The 26,128-nt window shown below is 35.0% G+C and overlaps 1 protein-coding gene across 2 annotated transcripts in view; it reads right to left on the reverse strand.

The window, feature by feature from the left end:
- Positions 1-275: 275 nt before the first annotated feature.
- SMCHD1 (structural maintenance of chromosomes flexible hinge domain containing 1) overlaps positions 276-26,128 on the reverse strand; it is a 76,257-nt gene continuing 50,404 nt past the window's right edge. The window contains exons 28-48 of one of the 2 annotated variants that reach the window (XM_061994725.1): positions 25,760-25,878; positions 24,955-25,122; positions 23,646-23,771; positions 20,760-20,839; positions 18,996-19,153; positions 17,378-17,493; positions 16,332-16,393; positions 15,736-15,823; positions 15,198-15,329; positions 13,924-14,073; positions 10,415-10,541; positions 10,125-10,244; positions 9,498-9,583; positions 8,268-8,390; positions 7,796-7,986; positions 6,900-7,009; positions 5,537-5,607; positions 4,371-4,542; positions 2,266-2,424; positions 1,497-1,614; positions 276-585 (exon numbers count right to left, since the gene is read on the reverse strand). In XM_061994725.1, coding sequence (XP_061850709.1) covers positions 477-585; positions 1,497-1,614; positions 2,266-2,424; positions 4,371-4,542; positions 5,537-5,607; positions 6,900-7,009; positions 7,796-7,986; positions 8,268-8,390; positions 9,498-9,583; positions 10,125-10,244; positions 10,415-10,541; positions 13,924-14,073; positions 15,198-15,329; positions 15,736-15,823; positions 16,332-16,393; positions 17,378-17,493; positions 18,996-19,153; positions 20,760-20,839; positions 23,646-23,771; positions 24,955-25,122; positions 25,760-25,878 — 2,585 coding nt within the window. In that variant the 3' untranslated portion in view covers positions 276-476. The remainder of the gene's footprint in view (positions 586-1,496; positions 1,615-2,265; positions 2,425-4,370; positions 4,543-5,536; positions 5,608-6,899; positions 7,010-7,795; positions 7,987-8,267; positions 8,391-9,497; positions 9,584-10,124; positions 10,245-10,414; positions 10,542-13,923; positions 14,074-15,197; positions 15,330-15,735; positions 15,824-16,331; positions 16,394-17,377; positions 17,494-18,995; positions 19,154-20,759; positions 20,840-23,645; positions 23,772-24,954; positions 25,123-25,759; positions 25,879-26,128) is intronic. The other variant, XM_061994726.1, reaches the window with a different exon arrangement.

Consider the following 26,128-nt stretch of genomic DNA (forward strand, 5'->3'; position numbering starts at 1 on the left):
GCTGCTCAAATCCTTCCATTTAAATCCATATTACCTCAACAGCTCATCCATCAAAATGGTGTACTCCAGAAAGTTGTTTTTCCCAAGACAGCCTGTGATGCTTTTTAAATTAAAATCTCATTTCATGGTACAATCCATTGGCTTAATTATTACAATTGATTATATTGGCATTGTTTTGTATTGAAGCAGTTTTATTGAAAAGATTGCTTTTTTCATAAATAAAAAAGGATATATTTTAAACTTTTTTCACACATGAACATAAAAACTCTGAAAGCTTTTAGAAATGAAAATTAACTATACAAAAATTAGGCTATCAATGTTAAATACTTAAACTTTTGTTACTACTAACTGAAATACATTTATATCTTCTATCAGTATAAAAATTGTCATAGTAACGGGTAATACAACATGAATATTTCCTTTAACAATGTATTCACATTTTCAATACATAGATATTTCCAGCAAATCTCATCAGTCTATGCCTTTCTCTTTCGTGGAGTTCCATTAAGCTCTGTCGTGGGTATTTGCAGTAGTTGCTGCTGCTGCTGCTGCATCTTTGTGGGAGAGGAGATCCATTCTTCTGAGCTAAACAAAAACATTGCACAGTAGATTATAAACCATGCTTTTTTCCCCTATATATACATTATAGATATGTCTTTTTTATTTATATGTATATTTGGTATAATTGATGCAAAAAACAGAGCTCCCATTAGTATAAATATTATAAACTCCATATTTGTGCACAGCTTATTATTCTTGTAATTATTTTGTTAAAATGAGAATTAGCATCAGGCTAACACTAGTCAGTTTAAATACATAATCACTTAAGTTCTATGTGTGGATAAACCACCCAAAATAACAACAAATATAAATAATATAGTAATATACTGAAAATCATTCTGAGATTCACAACTGAATAAGATTTAAATAATCTAAAGAACATGACCACAGTTCAGCAAGGATGATGATGTGGTCACGAGGAGGGACATGGGAAGTGGAAAAGTCTGTTCCACTTCATTTTAAAGATACAGTCTCACTGATTTTCCTGAATATTTTTGTGTATGTACAAATGCTCATTAGCCACAGAGGCAATGTAGAAGTAGAAACACAGGTAAAGAGGTAACTATGTTGAGTACTTTACCACCAGGTCGCCTCAGATAGTTACTTAGAAACAGCTATGTAAAAATGGCTCTTTCTCTGTTTGTATGCCCAGTATTTGACATTGAACCTTACAAGAGTTTACAGACCAAGACCTTTACAGACCTCAAATATTTCTGGAGTGTAACAGTGTTGAATATACCAGAAAATATTGGCGGAACCCGAATATGCAAAGATGCCAATCAATCAGTTCATAAAGACAAACAGGATTAGAATACTCATTGTTGGTTATCGTATACCAATGTGAACGTAAAAATCTGCCATTAAAAAATACCAACTATTTTTTTCCTTGAATTGAGGATATGGGAAAGTAATGACTACACTCAGAACAGACTTACCTGTACAATTTTTTAATTGTGTCTCTTCGCATTCTTTTGGAAGGGATGGGGGTGTCAGGCATATCTAATATTATAGGCTGAAGCAATGATTCGGTGACTTTATCTGATGGAGTCATACCTAAGAAAATGTTGCAAGTAAGAACAATTATTTGTTATAATTTGGCCCTGTAACAGTAGTGTTAAACCTTTCAAGTAAGCCTTTAGGCATGCAATAAATTTTATAGTTACCTTATGTATGAAACTGAGTTCAAAGATAAAAAATTTTGCTTTATTTACACCTGTCACAGATTAAAAGTGATTTTATATTGACATAAAAAACATTTCCTAAGAAATATTATCCTTGCAGAATTAAGGGTGTTTCTTTTTATAGCACTGTTTTGATTGTGTTTCCTTAGCAAAAGCAATTCAGCTCTTTACTATGCAGTCATTTCAGAAAGAATGTTGATGTTCTCTGCCACCGGGCGAGCCAGACTAACAGTTATATAATCTCCTATTTGTGAGATCATGGTTTCATGTTCACAAGATACTAACCAATCACATGATCACATTTTTATCATCTAAACCTATGACAGGGCAGTGCTGGTCTAAGCAACATCCACAGACTTATACTACAATACAGTTTTGCTGTTCTTTCCCTAAAATGAGACATCCCTAAGCTCTTAATAAATTTTAACCATCTTCCTTGATAGTTTGCACTTGTTAGTTTGTAATACATCTGGATGCAGTTAACAGTTCTTTAGGACACCAAGAACATCATACAGCAACTTACCTAATTTTTGTTCTATTAGCTTAAGGCTTTTCTCTTGTTCAGCAAGTTCCCGTTTTTTCTTTTGCATTTCTGGAGTGTTAAGTGACTGCAAGTGTAAATCAAGGTCTTTATTCACATTATCAAGTTTCACCACTGCTGCACGGTATTGCTGAAGAAGATCTAATTGAAGAGTAAAATAATGGAACACAAAACAGTAAATAAGTGGTCTTTTCATTTAGAAAGCTACCAAATACAATCCACAAAAAGTATAAGATCTACAAAAAGACATGTATTTCAAAACACTACTAAAAAACCCAACCCACCACATTGAATATTTTGCTTCCTCTTTTCTTTTTGAGCCTGTATCTTAGATCACAGTAAAGTACTAGTGAACTCTGAAAATGACATGGCGAACGGGTATTTCTTAACACATCTTGTCTCTTGTGTGACCCAAACTGAGTTCTCTACCTTTGACGCCATTCACTGTGCTTGCAGTATGTTTTTAGCGCTGAAACGCTGAAGCTTGTATTACTGACTTGAATGCTAGTCCACCTTGTGGAACAAGAGAACATTTACCAAGTTTCACTTTGTCCAGTCTACATAAATTTAAAAAAGCAGTCAGCAGACAAGTCAGGTAAACAAGGGCAGATTTTGCTGAGAAACTTTGTTCCTCCTTTAACATGTGAAACAAACACTTTTTCTTTGTCCAGGGATTGGATAAATATGTCAAGTAATAAATAAAAGGTTCAAGGATGTAAGCCCAGGCTTGTTCATTTTACTTTGTGGTGAATATGAGGTAGCTTGCACGAAGATTAACTGAACACTAAATTACCTTACATTTGCCACAGGGTGAAAGTGTTCATATGGATAGTTACCACAGAATGACAAAAGGCACTGTAAACCCTTAGTATGGTTTATTTTAGAAGTACCTTGTCAGTTTAACCACAGTTAGATTAACTAATGCTACAAATACAGAAGGAGAGCAAGTCACAACTAATGGTAAGGCTGAAATTCAGTTCAAAACCAGTATTTCGTAATGTGGTGCTGCCCTTTATATGGAATATCCCTATTATTTTCCTTTGATCATCTAGTAATTACCCGAGAGAAATTAACATGTGCTCTTTTCTTGTATCATGATTGCTCCTGTACTAAATTATGGACAATTTCAATTTAATTCACATTGTGTAATAACTGAGTTCAACAACTGAAAATGTGATGATAGACAAATATAAAGTGTGCTGAAACCAGCATATTTCAGTCTGTAGATGAAACACTTACCCCATTTTTCCTACACATCATGGATTTTTACTGAAACGCCCAGGAAAAATCTTTTTAGTCCTCCCTCCCTCAAATAGTCAATGTTAAGTAGCTTGCTCATACATAAGGCTACTTCAAGAGGTTCATGTGTTCCCTCTCACTCTCCCCCCACCTCCCTCCAGTACACACTTCTAGGAATACTGTCGTGGAAAAGCCTCATACCCCTTCTTTTGAAAATTAACCACTTAAGAACAACTTTACTTGTGAATTAGACTTCTCAATGTTTTACAAATCAGTCAGGTCAGCCATTACATATCAGAAGCTGCCATCTTTTAACTTTATAACCTTTATTCTGAAATGAAGAATCCAAGCATATAATGAAATCTAAGTGAACCCACAGGAAATAGACAGTATCTTCTTGTTATCAAAATAATGTACATGTTGTGCACTACTCTGATAAGAACAGGAATTTTTTACCACTGCTTCATAGACCTTATTTGGCACAGTAATAAATTCTAAATTGAGGTATGATGTTTCCAGAGGAGAAACACCCAAAACTTCTGTTTTTCAATCAGCTCAAGCTTCTCATGCCTGCTGTTTGAATGACTACAACTACTTATATTCTTCCTTTAATGAGACTAAGAAAAAGGGGAAATGTCTCATGACTATTACTTTTCTTTTATGAAATTTAACAGCTATAAGCTTTTAAGAAATGATAAATTAATAAATAAGACACTGAACAGGTCATATTTCTTAAAATATCTTTATGCTAAACTGAAGTTTTCCTTTTCATATTAAGTACAAAGAATAACAATAGACAAACAATATAATTTTGGAAGTTCTGTGCTTTCATGACTTTGTTAACTCACCTATCTGTCCAGACAAAGTAGAGTAAAGTTTTGGCATAGGTGCTCCAAATACCATTCCTCTGAGTTTGTCCATTGGAGGAGCTTTATTCTGAAGCCCTCCAAATTTTCCATTGCTACGAATCCTGTCTCCTTCCCTAGTCAGCAAAGTAGGGCATTGCGTAATTTTTACAACCTAAACAGGCATAAAAAGTGATAGAAAATTAGTAACTCCATGGAAAAATCTTAAGTTTTCAGCAGTGCTGCTGTGAACATTTTTATCTTTCACCTATGACGCAGCTTGCTCTCTAATAGGAATATATTTTAGGAAACTACATTTCATGATTTTTCCTTTGAAATAATAGAATCCATACATAAAATTTAAACAATACTGTCAATAATTATCGAGACTAGACTTTTAGGTTTCTTTGTGTCCTCATATTTTAATAGAGCTCGGGAGGCAGAATTTAGATTTATACTGGGAAAAGCTAATTTACCATATATACTATGAAGTAATGGCAACAAACATCAGAGTTTATTAAAAATGCAAGCACTTGTTCAATTGTTTGATGAGTATGGCTTTGATGAAGAATTTCTTATACCTCCGGTGAGGGGAAAAAAATAATAAAAAAAAAGAATATCCATCCCCAAAAGTTTAATGTTTAATCAGTACAGTTCCACATTCTGAATCATTATTTCAATTCTAGGAAACTCATAAGCTGAAAAGGAAAGTGTGCAGTGTCAGGATTTCCTCAGAGACTCTTATCTGCTAAAATGTGTCCCATTAAACCTAAATAAAATGGGTCAGAAAAGGTAAGGTAAACCTCGCATCAAGATTTTAGTGGCTTAGAAAGTTAATCATGAACCATAAGACTCCTGTGGTTTTTTTATACGTACAGGGACTAGGAAAACACTGAAGAACTTGCATCTAATGCTAATAGCAAATTAAAAATGTCTTCCTTTAAAAATATGGTCCCATGCTTCATGGCAACACTTATATAATGAAATTTATTAAAGGGATGTAATTTTTTTAGTGCCAATATAAAGATTTCATTCAATATTAAGTGCATCAAGATCTACAGACAGTGAGCACATTTAATAATAATGCTTCATTAAACGGCAGCGTACTCGTATTGAATACGTAGCTAGGCAATTTGTTTTAAAAAATATCAAGAGTAATTGAAGCATACCTCTTTTCTGTAATGGTTGGCAGCATCCAAGTTATCTATGATGATAGTATGACCCAAGAGCATCCCAAACACTGAAAAATGTAATGTTTTGAACAGTGAAATTTCTCCACAATATGAGTTTTAAAAATCAATTCTGAGGTATCATTACCTCAGCTTTTCAGATAAGTGCAAGGGAAATAGCATGCGTACAATCTTTTTTCAATTAAATGTTGAGATTGAGATAAACATGCAGTCTTCTGTTTTCAGCACATAATTCACAACTCATCAAAAAATTCACAAAGACAAAAGTTTAGAATATTTAATTCATACAGCATTTAATTGACTATTTTCCACCAAAGTACTCTCTTGATATCTTACATTTATGAAGACATACATAATAAAATCCAAAGTATTAGGAAATTATATAAAAGATCAGTTTTTTAAGTCTCTCTCAAATTGTGTTCTCAGTTTCATAATATGTTTTTTATTATTCAGTGAGTTATCAGAGAAGAAAACTCAACATTCACAGGCTCATGATATAACTGAGTTTAACACTTTTCTCCTGTTAATAAAAGACTTCTATACAAAGTCTAACATGATGTAGCTTTGAAGGTGATAAATCAAGCAATATCGTTTTAAAATTCTACTAAGGGATATAAAAAAGAATTTAAAGTCCCCGGAAATATATAACTTGTTGAAAAGAAACTGTACTAAAAAATAATTTTTATTGAGTGGAATATTTAAATACTGCAAAGTTGTAAAATTAAAATCTTGTTGACCTAATTAAGGATTCCAACTCTACATTATAAAGGAATAGGTCTATATAATTTAAGAAAAAGAACATAGGAAAAAGTAGGGAAATAGTGAGAGAATAATGGTTCTCTAAACTGAAGTCTACGTAGGAATTGAAAGCTTATCCTTACTGGAGCTATTTAAGCACAACACATAGTCATGTACAGTTCAGTCTGAGTGTACATAAATGTATACATTATACATTTTTAAGAGGAACAGGACTGGAAAAACATCCTAACAAAAGCAGTATGCAATATGAAAATACAAAGCTAATATCACAATTGTCAGTTTCTGCTTACATAAGCCTAGGAATAAGACTGCTACGGAATAAGGTAAAAAAAAGAAAAAAACCTCTAGTAGAGAAAATAAGACAACAAGCAGGAGACAGTGACATTACCAAAATTTTCACAACTGTTGTTTGTAAATACATAAAGCTAATGTCACCCTCTTTTTACCAGCAGACCTCACAAGGAATGTAAATTGGCAATTGCAAATGTCTCAAGATTACCGAGTGGATTACGATTGGCCATGTTTCTGTATTTCAGTTACTTAAAGTAAAGAAGTTATGAACAATTTCTTTAATTTAACTTACCTGTTTGACAATGTTCTACATTATCTGGAAATGTTAACAGATCTCTGGCAAATACAGGATTTCCAATAGGTCTGAAGTAGCTTTTTCCATTTCTTAAGTGAGGTAAAGGCCTAGTTAAAGAAGAGTGGAGGAAAAGAGAAAAAAAATTATTTGTCCTTATTTCATTATTGCTTCTGATAAACTAATCAGAAATCTCCAGTTGAACAGAATGAATTTAACACTTCCACTTGAGGTGCTAAATGATTCCTGTATTATCTGAAATGCCTGTTACATTAAATGAAACATTAATTTGTAATGAGATATATAGTCAACAAATTTATACGACTAATTTTACAGACAAATTTTAATACAATATTTTATAAAACATGAGACTTTTTACTTTCCAAATACATCTGTGCATTAGATATTTTCTTAAAGGCATTGTTATGATATTGACAGTCATCTTCATAAGCATATTATTTTCAGGCAGAGATTTATATCTTCCTTTATGTTGCTGGAAAGCAAAACATCAGAATGAATTTCTATTACTACATATGATTTTAGGGAATGTACTCAGGAATTGGATTTAAGAAAAAGTTAGACAGTTTTATTAGAAGCATCAGAATTACTTTAAAAAATGTTCCTGCTCTAGAAAACATGTAGAAGAAAAAACCCCATATATTATCTTCTCGTTTCAATAGAAACACCCCATTAATGAAAAACAAAGCACAGCAGTTAAGGAGATAAAGCTAAGGTTTCAGCTAACGTTTCAAGTGACATTAGTGTTACTATAATTATGAAGCCAGAAATATTATAGTTCAAATCTTCAATAGGAGAAAAGATGCAAATCAAATTAGACAAAAAACAGCGCTCAAGTATGTAATACAGTGCAGAAATTTCATTGTGTTTTTCTCTACCTGTTCCAATCAGGGAGTGTCTTCTTGTAAATAGAATCAAGGGGCAAAACTTGTTGTCGACCTTGGGTTTCATCAAAAATAGAACGAGCAGCTTCAGTAGTCAGTGTGACAACGCAGTCCATGTCACTTGCCAGATGCCAAGAGATAACTTTTGCTGCTTCATCATCCTCAATTTGAGCTAAATGTGCAATCTGGACCACAGAAATCAGAACAGTCATAAGACAAGCCCAGACCATCTCCCCTTTTCATATTGATCAATATGAATAATAGTCCTGCAACTTCAATCAGACATTTAATTCCCCTGATGATGGCTCTGTTAGAAGAGTTGATCATCTGATGAGTTGAGAATGGTATCTTTTTTTTAACACCTCTCAAAAATTACTTGCCCATTTGGTTGGCTAATTTTTCATCACTACCACTTCCTGGAACCAACAAAACTCATTTCAAGGCTCTCTTGAGAGAAAAAACTTACCTTGCCTAAAATATCCTGGTTGCCTTTTGGATAGTTTGGGAGGGTACAAGTTCGCCTTGGCTTTTTCATTACTCCTTCTTGATCCAACATCTTTTGTTTTATAAGGGAATCCACATACTGAAGCTGAGAGTTACAATTTAAAGTTAGAAGGTATATATCATTGGGACAAGCTGCAGTAGTTACTTTACCTGTTGTCAATCAAGTTCTTAACAAAAAACACTCAATAATCTCAAACGGACTCTTAACGTATAAGCAACCACTGCATATAATCTCAGAGGAGACCAAAAGGGGCAAACTGCAACTGAGACTATGAAATTTTTGTTATTACTACTTTCTTTTCTTTTCTTTTCATAAACTTCCAGGAGCTTTTCCGAAAAAGCAATCAGACCTTGGTTAGAGTCAAAACTGAAGAAAGTTTAAATCATCAAGAAAAGACAACCATAAATGTACAAAAAGAAATAGTTTTAGAAGGGCACTACATCCAGGCCTAAAAAATGTAGCCAGCAGGGGGAACTTTGGTATCATGATTGCATAATGTGTATTAACTCTACTGATTTGTGTAAAATGACTATAACACTTGTTTTTATTTGATCTAAAGATAGCTGTTTGTTCATGGTTTTTGTTTCTTCACAATGTTAGTAGTTTGAAAACTTTCTTTAAGGAAATAATTGTAACTTTATGGAACATTAGCAATGGGCTATATTTCCCTGAATCCCACTTTTACAGAATCCTAGAATAGCTAGGCTTGGAAGAAACTTCTAGAGATATGTATTCTAATCCACTTGCTAAAGCACATTAACCTAGATCAGGTTACATCAGCTTTGGTAGAAACATATGAAATTCTCTAATTCTCAGAAAAGAAGTGTTTTCTTTTGGTCAATTTACACTACAATATATTTGTATTGATCAGCCTGCAAAAGCCCATTATGAAAACTAGCAGTACAAGTAACACAACTAGTAACCTCAGCAGAAAGGCAGACACAAGATCAGGATATAAAAGTTTTTCTTATTTCTCTAGCAGATTCTTTGAGATAGTTACATCAGCAGAACAATGAAAAAAAATTAAATTTAGCATTGACCCACAAATTTGCCCATCGTTTATGTTTTCAGGGTTTCAGTAAGAGATGCCTGTATATATACACCAGTGTGATTTAGTAATGTTATAAAATGATATAAATTTCATATTAAGACTAGATTTACTTATGGAGTTTATTAAGAAATAAGCCATACTGTGTTTGTCTGTGGTAATTCAATTTGGTGTTTTTTCAATTCGTTCTTCAAGTGATTTTCTCTTGTTTCAGCTTCTTTAACCTGACCTGAAAACAATAAAATTAACAGAGAGCTAGGTAATATTAGAATGGAATGGAACACTTCTTCCAGAATTTCTTAAAACTTTTATGCTATCCCCAGTTGATCCTATCTAATTCTTCATTTCTGCCCTGAGTATTAGGATTTGTCCACAAAGATCTTGCGATTTCCTAAAATTGTTTTTAAGGCAACTGTTGAATTTCCAGATGGATGAGCATTCATACATTCATTGCAAAAATGGGAATGCAAAGTAGTCAGGAAAAAAAAGAATCAGATCTCAAACTTCAGTGATTTATTCCTCTTTTTGACAGTTTTGTGTAAGCTGTTCTACTTCAAATCACATCCCTATCTTTGGAGGTAGCTTCTTTCTAATAACTAGATGCTTTCCTGTAAACGTAAAGAAACACTCCCTTCTGTCTCCCTTGAACGACTGTATCTCATGATTTCAATACTGATTTTTCTCCCCTGATCTCTATTATCATAATTATTAAAAAAAAAAATCCGAAAAAAACCCCCAAGAAGTTTATTTATATATTTGACTGAACTTACATTTCATTTCAGTTACAAGCTGATTAGTAGTATCAAACCAATTTCTGTAAACGCCTATGGACTGAGATAATTGGTCCCTCTCCCTTGTAAGTGTTGCCATCTGTTGCTGCTTCTTGAAACCTACAGAAATACATACATATATTTTTAGAAGAAGATACAGTAACATACTTAGTGGGATGAAAAAGCCGCAAATATCTATTAAGCTATTATACAGTTCTGAAGAAGTATCATGGACCCAAAAATAGTCTGTTCTAAGGAAAAGCAAGCATTTTAGAATAGCTGAAACATACCATTGTAAAACATAAATGACAGACGGTATGGCTCCAAAGGTTTTTTCAAAGCTGGCAGATCTGGCTCAAATTCAAGAATATATTCAGTGCTATCTCTTCCAGGACTGTTTTCAGCCAGCACTAGATTCTAATAAAAACAAGCAAACAGACAGACATAAGTTTATGTTCACATCTGAGGTAACACACAAAATAAACACTCTTCAAACACTAAATCTTCTAAGTTACCTAACACAGGATGTCTATATACAACATTGTTACAGTCTTAAGTATTGGCTTAGAAATGCCTTATATACCTAATAAAGAGAGGTAAAATACAACAGTGACTACTTTGTTATTTAAGAATTAAGACTGCTATTTTACCTGATTTTTTGCTATATATTTCATTTAAGAGACCTATGCTCAAAAAAACATTCTTTCTCATAAGCAAGATTTCCTCAGATGTACTTTATTTAGCATGTGAACAAATGCAAATGAACATCAAAAAGAAATATCCAATGCATAAACATAGAGAAGGAAAAACAAACTATTCCCAGTGCTGAGTTAAAGTTACTGCTGTTACCATGGAAGTAGACAGCAGGTCCCAAATGAATTAACGGTGTATCTATCCTAAAACAGAGACATCCCACTTCTTATTAATTCATTACTGAAAAGACGAGCAAATCCTTTGCCTTCCTTTATGAACACAAGAAATATTATAAAACCATAAAGAATGGTAAACAGAAATAAAATTAGTATAGGTAATATCTAAATGTGCTGTTACTTTGGGAAAGGTGTCATGCATAAAATGAATAATGCTTATAATAAAACTCATACTGTTTCCACCTTTAACATGTAGAAATTGCTACTCAACTGGCCAAATCAAGAGAGAGGTGGTTGCAGCCTAAAAGAAGAGATAGATATAGAACCTTCAAAGATAGTCTTCATGGCTTTCAAAAATATTGCAGCTACATATTCATTCAGGAGGAGTCTGTAGTGGAAATATCTTTTCCTATAAAAGTTTAAACTAATAAAAATCTAAACATTTTCTTTTATTAAACAAGTTTAGTACTCCTGAACCTCTGCATAAAGGTAAACATGTCAGATTATCAGCTTCATTACAATGATGCTAGTTGCACACAATTATAAGCAAGACAACACAGTTTCAAGACACTTGAAAAAACACTAATGTCTCTCCTCCCCACTACCAATCATTATGAAAAGTACATTGCTTCACAACCAACAAATGCTTTCCATGTGAGCTATTTAGTTGTCTAAAGTCAGAGAACTCGGTATAAACTAGAAAACTAAAAACTGACCAAAGAGAGGAAGAGATGGGATTCACTGAAATGGAATTATTCCCAATGGATGACTAGGGAACACAAGTTATTGTCAAAAGCAGCAGGACCTCATCAGATCACAGAAACAAGAAAGAAGAAGGAAGCACCCCTGCCCTGTCCTCCAATAACAAATCACAAATATATACGTAGTGCATCTGATTACAAAAAAACCCAAAATTCCAACACAAGCCAAATAAAAAAGCCCTGAAAACAACCCCAACCCAAACACCTAAGTTCTTAGCTTAGTCGCTGAAGAAAGACAGGAGTATTTAGGTTACAATGGCTCAAGTGCAGATTACTATACGTGAAGATAAGAAAATTGTTATTTCTGCATTGTCAAGGAGTCTGAGAAATTATCCAGTAATTTTATCTGAATTATCAGAGTCCACTCTATGGGTTGGTTATTCCTCTCAACAGTACAAAGTTTTAAACATCTGTTCAAATTTCCACCACATGCATAAACACAAGATTTGTGGAGAAATGTGCTATTTTATTAGACCAATGGTTATAGTTGACCCCTTACCTATACTTTTGCACTCTTTCCCACCACACCTGCCTTAGAATAATGTGTTCACAAACCAGTTAATTTATTACTCCTGAAACATGGGAACAAGCAAAAAACCGAGTGTACCACAAATCAATTCTTTTTAGTATATTAATTTTGTCTGATACCTCTATTAAATCCATGCTTTTTTTTTTCTATCTTGTTTTTCATACATATTTTGTCACTTCTTATGTATCAGTGTACACCACAGTCTGACAGATTCTTTTACTGAAAAACGTTTGCCAGTGTTAACTGGATGTTTCTGTCCTTGACTGTTACTGGCAGAGAATTATTTGTGCTGTGTCATTGTGTTGGATCTATGTTAGTTCCATAAAAGCAGTTGATATACCAAATAAAACATATTATTAACAAGTTTGTAGGATTTGTTAACAAAGATTTGTAGATTTTAGTGATTTTGCTTGGGTTTTATTTTGGTGATTTCCAAGATGTATTGGGAGATTTTGTATTTGTTACTAAGGCAGTGTCTGCCTCCATCTGGCACACACTGAAGCTAGTCTGCTGGGAAGATGCTCCCAATGCATGAGTTAGAAAAAGGTGGCTGAGTAAATAAATATCTTTAAAACATTAGATCTTCCTTCAGTACACTTTCTAACTGTTTGAAGATTTCCACAGACTTCAGGATAGTAAGACATGAGACAACCAGGGGAACTAAATGAAATCGGGGTATACTTTTGCTCTATAATTCTTCTATGTTACTTTGGCAATGTAAAAAAACCCAACAAAACAAACCTTTATATACACCCATTTCACCACATAGTCCTATTGACTGAAGTTCTCTGCAGGCTTTCAAGAGATCATTAAATTCAGAATAAATGTGCAGCTCTACACTTGGCTAGGGTGCACATTTTAACTTGCGACTTTTATATTATACTTTGCAACAACTCTTACCAATAGAATTGATAGAATTTTTTAAACCTATCTGTATTTGTTGAAGAAAAAGTGACTGCAATGTTGTGAAGACAATAAGCAGTACTTTCAGAGGTATGGATAACGCTACAACCAGAGATTCAAGCTGAAATAAGACAAGCATTTTTAACAGTCAAAGGGACTAATGACTGAAATAAAGTGTAAAGTGGCAGTTTTAGCTTTAGTTCTCCACATGAGGATAGGATGCTCTTGTGCAAAGCATGTATAAATTCAGTTAGCTTGACAAAATCTAAAGAGAACTTGGTAAAATTTAGTTACCAATGTAGCTGCAGAGGTTAAACTAAAAGATCTTAAAATACTGAATGGCCAGATAGTGTTATAAATAAAAATGTAAAATACTACTAATATTAATGGTTTGACTACAAAATGGTGAAGCGTTATTTACATGTGAAATTCAAATGCAGGAAAGACTTATCCTGGATCCCCTTGTGTGTCCCACTCCCTAACTGAATGTACTTATAAACTTCCCTTGCTTCACAAGAATAAACAAGTTAAAAAATGTCCTTCCTTTAGGTTTTCTGAAAATTAGCAACCGAACAGAGAAGAAATAATTTCTCTGTCTATTTATCTGTAAGGGAAGGCTGCAATACATGCTAACCCTTCATAAAATGTGACAAGATGTAAAACCAGCTTTGAAACTGTACAAAAATAGGCCTCATTAGAGCAATCACTCATGGAGTTGTGTATTTAGCCACACTTACAATCTCAGCTGATCCTCTCTCAAATGGAAATTCAATTGTACTGACTTTGCCCTGAAACTGTGGGATCTCTATATCATCTTCAATGGAGCTCTTAATTTTTGCTATGATTCTGCCAACTAGATCAATTCCAGTGTGGTTGTTGTACTCATCCTGTAAGGAAACAGGACAAAAAAGTTAGTTTGGAACATGAACGGAAATAATCGATATATACATTGCACTGAGTTTATGTGTCAAGGTGCTAGAAGTGCGCAGGCCTCTGTGAGGAGGGGCCAGGACTGCCCTGTGTGCTGGACTCAGCAGATGCCAGTAGGCTCTGACCACCCACACACTGTAGGGCACAGCTGAGCCCTTCAGCCAAAATGGTTGTGCCTCTGTACATTTAAGAGCAAGAATGAACAGGCAGGGGAGGAGAGGTGGTATGTGGTGGGAGAGAAACAGCAGAGGTATCACCAAGGTGAGAGAAAGGCAAAGCGGGAGAGGTGCTCCAGGAACCAGAGCAGATTCCCCTGCAGCCCATGAAGGACCATAGTGGAGCAGATATCCACAAGGCACCCTTTGGAGGACTCCATGCTAGAGCAGGTGGATACTGTCTGAAGGACTGCAGCTCATGGAGGCACTCACAGTAGAGCATGGAAACTGAGGAGGATGAAGCAGCAGAGAGGAATTGTTACAAGACTGACCATGATCCCCCAACCCCAACCACCTGTGCCACTTGGGGAAGAGTAAAGGAGTCTGGAGCAAAGATAAGCCTGGATGGGGCGGAAGGCATTGCTTTTTAACTCTGTCTTCCACTACTCAAATCTATTTTAATTGGAAAAGTAAATTCATTTTCCACAAGTCAAGTTTGTTTTGCCCACGGTAGTAACTGGTAAGTGATCTCTCTGTATCTCCGTGAACTTTCAAAGTTTAGGATATACTACGGGATTTCTAAAACAGTCTCCTCAAAAAAAAAAATCAAGGAGAGAAACATCTGCTGTATAGGCAAGAATTTTCCCACTAGAATCTCTTCTTGAAACCTTTTTTTTAACCCTATGATAACAAGAAATGCATTTCAATTGAGATGCCCGACACCAAGGATTGCACATTTTAGTTTTGGTCATCCATATGCAAATAAAACAAGAGACACCTGTGATATACCGGAAATCATCAATTTACATCTTTTTTTTGTGAAGTTAATCTACAAAGAGTAGCAATGCTTGACTGCAAAATTTTAATTTTTTTTTAGCAGTCTTATCTATTTCCCCAATTTCGATTTTGTATTAAAGTTTAGTTACCATTACATGGAGGTATAAATCCTTGACCAGTATACGGCTACTAAGAGTTCGATCATTGGAAACTGCTGGAGTAGCTGGTAAAGAATCAGGTAACAAGCGTACAGGGTCATTGGGTACAACTTCAGCTACAATCTAGCAGAAAAAGGAGGAAGAATAAAACAAAACAAAACAAAACAAAATACAGGTTGATATAATTCACTGCAATTCACCTGCACATGGGTTACTAAAAAGATACTGGAACAAATGCATGTAAAATTTTTTGACAATCTTGAAATAAATTAGCATGACCACAAAAAAAGTTCCACTAGGTCGCAAATTATGCATCTTGTATTCCACAAAATTTCTGCTTAGTTATAAAAGCTAACAAAAACATATTTTGACAATCATCAGTTTGAAATCAGTAATTACAAAAAAAATTATTTTTTTTGCAAAATTTGCAAGTGAAAGCATTCTGAATCTACAAATTATCACAATATTTCCACCAGATGATTCTGTATTACATGTTCTTGGCTACATGTAGTTAATTATAGGTTCAAACCTGGTCACTGCTGAGTGTATTTGTCTTATCCATTGCAAAGGTAAACTGGATACTGTAAGTGCCTGCTCTCTCTGGAATCACTTTATCCCTAAACAAACCAAAACCAAAACCCAAGCAAAAGTAAGTCAACAATGAAATGACAAATATGTAAGTATGTAAGCAATTAAAACTCTGAGTAGTTCTCCAAACTAGTCTGAAAGTCCTGTTAAGGCATGATACATTTTAGTACTCCTCCATAACATTCCTCCTTTAGCAAACACTGAAAAAAATCAAGTAATTCTAGAAGACAAGTGACAAGCAGATGACCTAATACCTTCCCTGCCTGCATTTCTCATATTCCAATACATTATCTTAGAGTCTTTTCTTCTCTACTCTCAAATCAAACAAATGTCAAACATATCTAGGGAAGAACTCAGTCCTCATGTTCACTGCATTTTGGTAATATCCTTTACCACTTCATAGCAGTGGTAATTCTATAATGTTATAATTCTATAACAAAATGTTATTAGCAAAACTCAAAACTCTCGCTTCTATTTCAAAATATGTATTTTGTACATTAACTTGCATCAGTAATTATAAAATAAATGCTGCTATACCTGAAGTAAAAGAAGCCATCTTCCTTGTCGTCGTTCACTTTACTACAGCTAAATGTTGTAACCTGAAAAGATGCCAAAATTTACTGCAATAAGGGTAATAGACGTAAGCTGGAACATAAAATGTTCCACTTAAACACATGGAAAAACTTCTTTACTGTAAGGGTGAGGGAGCCCTGGCAGAGGCTGCCCAAGGAGGATGTGGAGTCTCCTTCCTTGGAGGTCTTCAAGACCTGCCTGGACATGTTCCTATGCGACCTGATCTAGGTTGACCTGCTTCTACAGGGGAGTTGGAACAGATGATCTCTAAAGGTCTCTTCCAGCCCCTACGATTCTGTGATTCTATATACTGAAAGTTAAAGTACCTTACTTGTAATATGCTATCAAGTCACAATGATTTGCTGTATTGATAGCATTCAGTAATTCAACGAGATCACCTATAATTTAGTAGTTTCATATTCCTAATTCTCACAGTCTTGTCTTTGCAAAATTCATAGAATCATAGAATGGTAGGGGTTGGAAGGGACCTATTAGAGATCATCTAGTCCAATCCCCTTGCATAACCTGTTTTGTGAAATCTACATGGCGAAAGAGAACAGTGATGCTATGGCTCCAGAACTAGCAGAAACACAAACAGATAAGGTGTCATACAATTGTGCCAGACAACACTGTCAGATTAAGTTAAACAATGATGTATCTGCATACCCATGGATCAGAACCTGAACCTACAAGTTAGAGGAATTACTCAATTGGGCAATGGGATTCAATTCAAAATTCATAGTGGAAACTTCTAATAGTCTCCTTGCTATTATTTAGCTTCTGCAGAGCAGTAGCATTTTTATCCTTGCTACAGTCTTGACATTTAAACAGTCTGACTTGTAACAGGACACATATTGATAAACACATATGGCTGATATGTAACACTTGTTACTTAAAATCTAGAACAGGATATCAATCTAAGTTAAACAAAGGTAAGTTTCTACTACAAATATGTTTGTCCTATGCTGGCATTTTCATATACATTTTGAAAACGCATTTTGATGACTTACATCAAGTGGTATCCTAGTTCCGCTGCTCTGTGTTTCCCACATGTTCATAGAAATCCGTGCTGGAGCAATACTTTTAATAATGTTGTCATCTTCCGAAACAACACTAACCATAAAATCTGTAGAATCAAAGACAATGTTTTTTTCAAGATTATTTTTATGTAGAATTAAGAAAATCAAACGTCATGAATTTCTGCTTTTCCCTCATACCTAGGGGGAAAAAACATACGAACCCCACATTCCAAACTGAACTCAAACAACAACATTTAAAAACAGATATGAAAAAGGTTTCTTAAAACCTGGTTGATTTATACAACATGCTACATTTGAAAACAGTCTAGTTGGAGCTAGTTGATCTTTACATGTACCTTCCAACCCAGACCACTCATGATTCCTTGATTTTACAGTATGCTTCCTCTAGGCAAAATTAGAATGCCTTTTGATCTTAGTCAAGTTCATAACACTGTATGTAGCATTTTTAAGAACAAAGACTGGTTTTCATTAAAATGTTGGCTCATGAAGTTATGACAGTATAATATTATCTCTGAATATGAACCTTCTTTAATCAAGAAACAAAGACCTACACCATAGACCTCGCATTTGTGGGAGGTATTCTGCTTTTCAACTCTTCCTTCTCCAAATAAATCCCTTTTCTTCTAAATTTTGAATAGATGTTGCTGGTACTTCATGCCATCTTAGGATACAACAAATGGGTATGTATGAAGCAGATTTTTTTTTTTCTTGTAACCTTTGAGAGATGTTTATCATTTGGGAATACAGGAGTATTTACAAAGGAGTACAGTGAATAGGTGGGAAAAATTCAGATGCTTGTGCTGAAATCTCACTGTAAAAAGCAACAGAAATGAAACCACTCCTTAGAGTTTTTTTTTTAAGGCCACCTAAAGGCAAGGGAAAGACTGAAGTATAGGAAGAACAGTGTACCGTAACAGCTTACTTTAAGAGCTTTTGGCTAAGGAACTTGGCAAAAGCTCTCTAAGAAACCAAATCAGCAGGATCACATTCACACAGTTGTCAACCCCTTTAAATACATCTGCAAGGCACCACTTTCCTGTACAAATGTCACATAGTTCCCACCTTGCTCCCATTTCTACATTTATCCCAGTATCAATTTAATTGTATTCTTTATATTTCTATATATACTTTTATATATATTCCTTCTAAAAGCTGCCCAGTACTTTAAAGACATCTACTTATCAAGTTTCCCTGACCCTTCCTGAAGTTAAAAAACCACATCAGATGCCACCTTTATTCCTTTCAAATAAAGGTCAAAATAAATAGGATTTGTACATTAGAGTTTGTAATATCAGGCCTAAATTAACTTGTAATTCCTAAGTGAATACCACTCAGTACAGAAAACTTGTTAGGATTTGCTTCATCAAACAGGTCTAAAAGTAATCTACTGAAGACTCAAATAGAACCAAAATGATGTACATGTCTTTTCCCTCCAAGTGTCAGAGAGGCATCTCAGATACAGCTGTTACAAAGGAGTGAGACAAAACAGACCAAAAAAAGTAGGGAAATACATCAGGAGAATCATCAAAGTAGTTTATCATAGGTTTACAAAGCTATTGAGTTTACACCAAGGAATCCTTATACTTACCAGGGAAGGTACCTCCTGCTGGAAAAGAAGCATTTTTGTCATATTTAACATTCATGCAGACAGGTTTATCAGGATCAGGCAGGACATTTAATGTGATTATAGGACAATCCAGTGTGATCTTGTTGTATGAGGCTTTAAACTGTAAAGTGTGCTCTCCCCTGAAATATACAAAAATCATAAAACTGTTGTAAGATATCTCTTGTGCAAAGATAATTTTCAACATACTTCAAAAGTCTGAATCATATATATGAAAATATGATTAAAAAAATCTAAAAGTTATCAGTAGTAAGGGGAAGAAAAAAAAGGAAATATTAATGCAAAGTTAGACAAGTAAATTCATAGAATCATAGAGAACGGTAGGGGTTGGAAGGGACCTAAAAAGATCACTTAGTCAAATCCCTGTGCTCAAGCAGGTCCGCCTAGATCAGGTCTCTCAGGAATATGTCCAGGCAGGTTTTGAAAACCTCCAGAGAAGGAGACTCCACACTCTCCCTGGACAGCTTGTTACAGTTTTAAAGATAAGTTCTTAAGATAGCAACTTACTAAATTTACTTTTGCTTTCATATTTCATTAGCTTAATCATGTTTTAGTCATAGTAAAGTGGAAAGCAAGCATAGCTAATTAGTGTCCAGAGATCGGCAACAAAGCTAGTGAAGGGTCTGGACAACAGGGAGCAGCAGAGGGAGTTGGGGTTGTTGAGTCTGGAGATGAGGAGGCTGAGGGGAGACATGATCACCCTCTACAACTACGTGAAAGGAGGCTGTAGTGAGCTGAGGGGGTCAGTCTATTCTCCCCAGTTAATGATTGACAGAACCAAGAGGAAATGGTTGTGCCTCAAGTTGTGCCAGAGGAGGTTTAGATTGGACATTGGGAAGAACTTTTTCCCTTAGAGTTGCTGAAGACTGGAACAGGCTGCTCACAGAGGTGGTGGAGTCACGATCCCTGGAGATAATTGAAAGACATGATGCTGATGTGCTGACTGACATGGTTTAGTGGTGGGCTTGGCAGTATGAGGTTAGTGGTTGGACTTGATGATCTTACGGTCTTTTCCAACTGAAATGATTCTATGAAATGCTGTCTGAGGAGCATTCTGCTTTGGCAGTTTCACAGAATCTTAAGGGTTGGAAGGGACCTTGAAAGGTCATCTAGTCCACTCCCCCTGCCAGAGCAGGACCACCTAGAGTAGGTCACACAGGAACTTGTCCAGGTGGGTTTTGAATGTCTCCAGAGAAGGAGTCTCGGCAACCCATCTGGGCAGTCCATTCCAGTGCTCCATAACCCCCATGGTTCTACTTGATTGGTTCAATTTGATTGGTTCTATTGAAAATAAGAAAAAAACTATCATGCAGAGGAAGTGGGGTTTCAACATTCCTAAAATCTGTTCCTGCTTTGAAAGCATAGTGTCTGGGTCTAGTCACACATAGGCTGTATAATTTCTAATACTTTAAGTGCTTTATGATGCCACTTGCACTAGCTACAGGTTGACAATTAGAAGCTGTGCTCTACCATGAACAGAAAAAACAGGATTCAGAAAATTAGAGCAGTAGCTTCTCAGAAGACCGAAAGAAGCATCTATTGAATTTTATTTAGTTAAACATTTAATTTATTAAGGCTCACTATCTGGCCTTCCACTGCCATATAAGTAATAAACCTTAGCTCTTGATTAGTTCTCGGTATGTGCTTTATGAAATGTGCAGCTTGAACACATCTAGCAAGTGACATTTCAGAATTCATTTTTTTCTCCATAAAGTTTTCACTACTTACCTAGGTGCATGAATACTAATAACTCCCAGGTCAGCCCTACCACTCTCATCTGTTTTATGTTGCTGGTTTGAAGGAAAAATCTGTCAAAAAAAAAGTTTTATTCTTTCAACAACATAGAGATAATATCAAGTCTTAGAATAAAATGTACACTTCACTTGCCTGCATATTGTCTTTCATTTAAGCAATAGCCTCTTTGTATTTTTGCACTCTAATTTAGAGAAAGATACAATGCTGTGAACACAATATTAAGGGGCTTGAGAATTCTGTCATTTTTTGAAGACAGACAATGTATCTGAACTAAGGTATTTTTGTTCATTAAGATGTTCAAGTATTTTATTAATGTTATTTCTTTAATTCCTACTGATGTTATCATTATCATCCATAGCATATGTTAATTTGAGTATGTTTTCAGATTCTAAAACCTTCTACAAACTATTTATTTCCTTTTACAGTGTTTCTCCAATTTGCAAAGAGATTCCTGGGTAGTAAAAATTAAAGAACCATAAAGCTGGAATAAAAAAACCCCTAGAGACGTGTCTCTCTTCCCCATCCCCTATTCTAATCCCATTGCCAAAAATGTAGGACTTCTAGAAAACCTAAAGAAAAATGCTATAAGTGAAGAAGTCAAACACCTTAGTTATCAAAACTTAATGACAAACAAGGACTAATCTCTGTACTGTAAGACATGGCATTTAATCAAATGCTAATAATACATTGCCTACTTACCATTCAGCTCTACTTGCCTTTATACATGGTAGAGAACCTATCACCTCATTTCCCTCATCAACTACATCTTTTTGAAACTATGGACAACAATGCAGCAGATAGAGTGTCTAAACAGGTGTGAATCTTAAAAAATATCGATACACTCATTAAGTAGAAGCTCGCTCTTATGCAAATTTGAATGTATGCTGCCTTAGGCTTACCTAAGAAATGTCAGTATATCAAAAGAACCTTAGATAGTAGCTTTAGAGTTTGGGGGACAGGAAAGGAAGCCATGGATATATTCTGAGTTCTTCTCCAGTGAATTCCTCTCTAACAAGGGAAACAAATGTTTTTCATTGACGATGCAATGCAATATTGAGGTGCAAATGTTTGTCGTTATCTGAATAGAGTTTGTCATTAAATTGCTTTCCTTTTGCTATTTCAGCAAAAATTTCAGGAGAAGAGGTGTTTAGTGTTCACTCACACAAAACCAAAATGTTTTTGGAATATGTGATGTGGGCAATCTTATTCCAGAATTCTGTTCTTTCCCAAATCTCACGTCAGTAAGTTAAAAGAGTGAAAGTACTTTAAGAGAAAAAATTGTGAAAGTTGATTCATAACGCATCAGTATATGGGAGCATAAATTTATCCTACTTTGTCACTAGAGAAAAGTAATGACAAAAAAAAGAGTGCTCAATGGTTCAAATGGAAGGCAACATTGTAAAGAAATACCAAGAAAATAGTCAGACATTTCATAAACTCTTTTGAAGACTATATTTACAAAATAAGTTAATATTTGAAATTATTGTACATCACAGAATGCAAAGTTTTAAGTTTTACAGGAACCAGTGCTTTGTTCATATCCACCACTGAGCGGCTGTCATGGTTTGACATGACAGCCTTTTCTGGTAAGGCAGAAGCGGCTGTAATGATGGCTCCTCTAAGAAGTTGCTTGAAACTCTCCCCAGCTCTGAGCCAGACCCACTTCTGGGGCTGAACCAATTAGACACCTCCACGATCACTTTTTAAGAAGAAGTCAGAAGAGGAAGCTTTGAGGATGACTCAAAGAGGAGACTTTGACTCAAAAAGGAGACTTTGAGGATGAGATGTGAAATACAGACAGACAATTTATCTGAGAATTTCAGCTCTCAGAAGCTTCTCATTTCCTTTGTGCATACAACCTATTTGAAATGCCAAGGCAAGACAGTTATCTAAAGAGGCTTTCCAAGATACTCATGAATACTGATCTGAGTTGGCTGCTCTGCTAATGTATGAAAGTAACTCTTAGAAATGACACCAGTGTTCTGCTCTGGAAGAGTGCAGTGTAATAAACACTTTGTAACAATGATTCACCTTGGCTTTCAGAATGTTTTCTTCTAGACACATCCCACTTGCATAGAGTGTGCAGACTTTCTAAGACATGCTACAAGTCCTTCCTGGTGGGAGATATAGTATCTGAAAGGACACAGCACGCTATCATAACATCATAACTAGGAAGCACAACCATACGATGTTACTGTCAAGGTTGTATTTTCTGTCAAAAACAACATAACTAGATGCCCTAAGGAGTTGCATCTGCCATCATAAATGCAGTAGGTTAAGGCAAACAAAAAACAATCCCGAACTATGAGGCAGGGTGGAAAGAACGGTAAATACTTAAATTTGCATCCTCATTGTTTTAATATGGTTTTCACTGCCTATGCTTTCCACAGGGATAACCAAGTAGAGAGTAAATCTGGTGACTAGTTTTATGTAAGTCATACATTCAGGAATGACAATCAAAGAATCATGAGATAAAAATTATTTGATTGCCAGTTTGGACTGTAACTTTAATATTATTATTATTCAGTAATTTATCTCAGGTAAAGTCAGGGATATGGTGGGGTGTGTGCATGTACAATTTAGAAGAAGATTAGGGAGAAGATCGAGAATGTATCCTAATTAAACACTTGGACACTGTACTATAGGAATTTAGTTTTGTGATCGTTATAATGAAAAGAACCTGAGCAATCTGTCCTAGTAATTGTTTACATTAGTTATTCATACTGAGATTTATTATTGTTTTGCGTGCCTATATTTTATTCACTTTTCCAAAAATGTCTTGAAAATGAATACGGTACGGTAAGCATGACAATAAAAACTTGAATTAAACAAAGTTCATATCATGAGGCCTATGCTTACCTTTAAGTTATTACTCTTTATAAGGCTGATTTTGACATTAGGTTCAGAAGTTGGATTTCCCCACTGATCACACAGCTGAAAAATAAGGGGCTTCTGCAGCTCTCTACCATTAATCACTGCAACAGGCTGAAAGAGATACAAATGCATTATATTACTCTGTTCTAGGCGAATCAGACATTCATGGTAGGTAAGGAATCCCCAGAACAATAGTGCCACCTTTTCCATACTTTTATCTCCCATAACAGCTAGACCATGACAGAACTGTAAATCTCCAGGAAGGTATTTCTAGAGTCTTCCCATTTACATTTTCTTGTCATTATAAAATGCACTACTTGAACTGAAGTGCTTATGTTACTCCTGTTGATTTGACTAAAAAGAAGAATACAGTTCTGAAGAGGCTCATCAAACACTTTCCTTGCTGTAGAAAGACCAGATGCCCTAAAACTTTCTTCTAACACACCTGGAGAGCTTTCTAGAGGGTAAAAGTAGTTATGATACTCCCTGAACCTTTTGTTTCATTCTTTTCTTCAATAACTTCCTTATCCATTTTCCCAACATGCCTGTTTTCTATTCATATATCCAGTTTTCTTTTTTCTGCTTCTACTCTCTTGCTTTCTGCTGCAACTTCAGCACTATCATCTGAACAGTCAAAGTAGACACTGAAAAATAAAAATCTCCATTCTTTTCATTTCATAAAAGTACTGTACTCCCTTCCCATTTTCTGACTGAAAACACTTGTAAACCGTTGGGAATGTCATCCTACATCCTAAACATTAAAAAAAAAAACCCAAAACACATGAAGGCAAGATAAGCTGCCATCTATTACTACCATTAAGGATAGTATCTTTGGCAAACAGCAGTGGAATATCCATGTTATGATCCATCCCACAGCAAAAACGCAGCACCAAACAAAATACATGATTTGTACAAGAGCAAATAGGACATAATAAACAATGTAAGACGCTAAGGAATACACACACATACAAATTAGATTCCTCCAAAATATGTTTTCTTTTAAAAGGCTAACGTAATTAGCTTCTATATGAAAAATGTTTCTCACCCGCAATCTCATTTAAAACATGTCTATATGATCAGATAGATTTCAAAAGGTTGATTGCGTTATGTTGTCCCGTGTAAAATAAAAAAAATGTCCCTAGAGCTTTCATAATCTGACAATTTTTAGAAGTAGCAACACTAAGAAATTAGAGTTTTCAGCTTTGCATCCCATGCTCCAAATGGCTCTGGAAAAAAAAGACCTGCTGACTAGTGACTCCATTGTTTTTTTCCAAAACAAAACTGTTCAACTTACCTTTTCTAACTCTGGCCAATCCACAAACTGCAATTTAGCAGGGGATCCTGGAGTTAAATTTACTCTGAGAAAGTCAGAAAATTCACGCCAAGCAAAGCACAATTCTTTGCTTCCAAGTAAACAAGCTTTAAATCGAATACCTTTTACTCTCATTGTTTGAGTACTTTCCTATTGAGAAATAAAAATATTTTATCAAGAACAAACGGAAGTATAATTTATTCTTTTTTTTTCAATATGGTGTTTTCATATTTATGCCCACTAGACACTATTTGCTGTTTTTACTGTGAGACAGTCGACTAAAAATTAAAGAAGTTCTATTCCTTTTGTTAAATTTAAATGGACTGCTTGTGTAAGATCAATTTCAAACTCATGTTTCTTAAAACTTAGTAACATCTGTATAATTTTAAAAGGTATAAACATAATTTTAAATTAAACTATGTCAGACAGTATCATTAGTCCATTGTAAAAGGTTCTTCAGAAGATTCTAAAATCAACTGTACCACCAGAAACAAACACTGAAGATTAAAAGTGAGGTAAAAGAAAAGATACAGAACAACGGACTAGAAACAAAGCAAACCTGTCTCAAGCATAAATTGAGCTGTCCCCCATATTGTATACCTGCAGCTAGAATAATATTTTTAACGGATGCTGCTGTATTCCTTAGAACAAGACTGTAAGGTTTTAATGCTCTATCTCCTTACAGCTTAAAAACTAGTGTTTAATTTGGCTACCTTCCCCACAGTTTTGGTTCAATTCTTTGTACAAAGTCCACAGAGAAATAAACTATATGACATCTTATAAATACCTGCCAAGTTATTTTCAGATTTGATTTATCAAGTCCAAGCCCAGAAACTCCTAGGGAATTTACACATGCAGATGTCATTGTCTGAACCTGATTTCCATACTGGTCTGTAATGATTACATCTGTTAAAAAAGATTATGAAAATTAAAATTATTATTAAGATGATTACCTCACCAGCTGCTTTAATGAAATGTTATACAACATAGGGAATAGAAACATACTGAACATACATAAAATAAGAGAGTATACCTCAGTATTACTGAATCACAGTGACCGAGGTTAGAAGGCATCTCTAGAGGACACCTTGTCCAACTTCCCAGCTCAAGCATGGCCAGCTAGAGCTGGTTGCCCAGGATTGTGTCCAGACAGCTT

This window comes from Colius striatus, chromosome 4 (genome assembly GCF_028858725.1).
Source record: "Colius striatus isolate bColStr4 chromosome 4, bColStr4.1.hap1, whole genome shotgun sequence".
Lineage (NCBI taxonomy): Eukaryota > Metazoa > Chordata > Aves > Coliiformes > Coliidae > Colius > Colius striatus.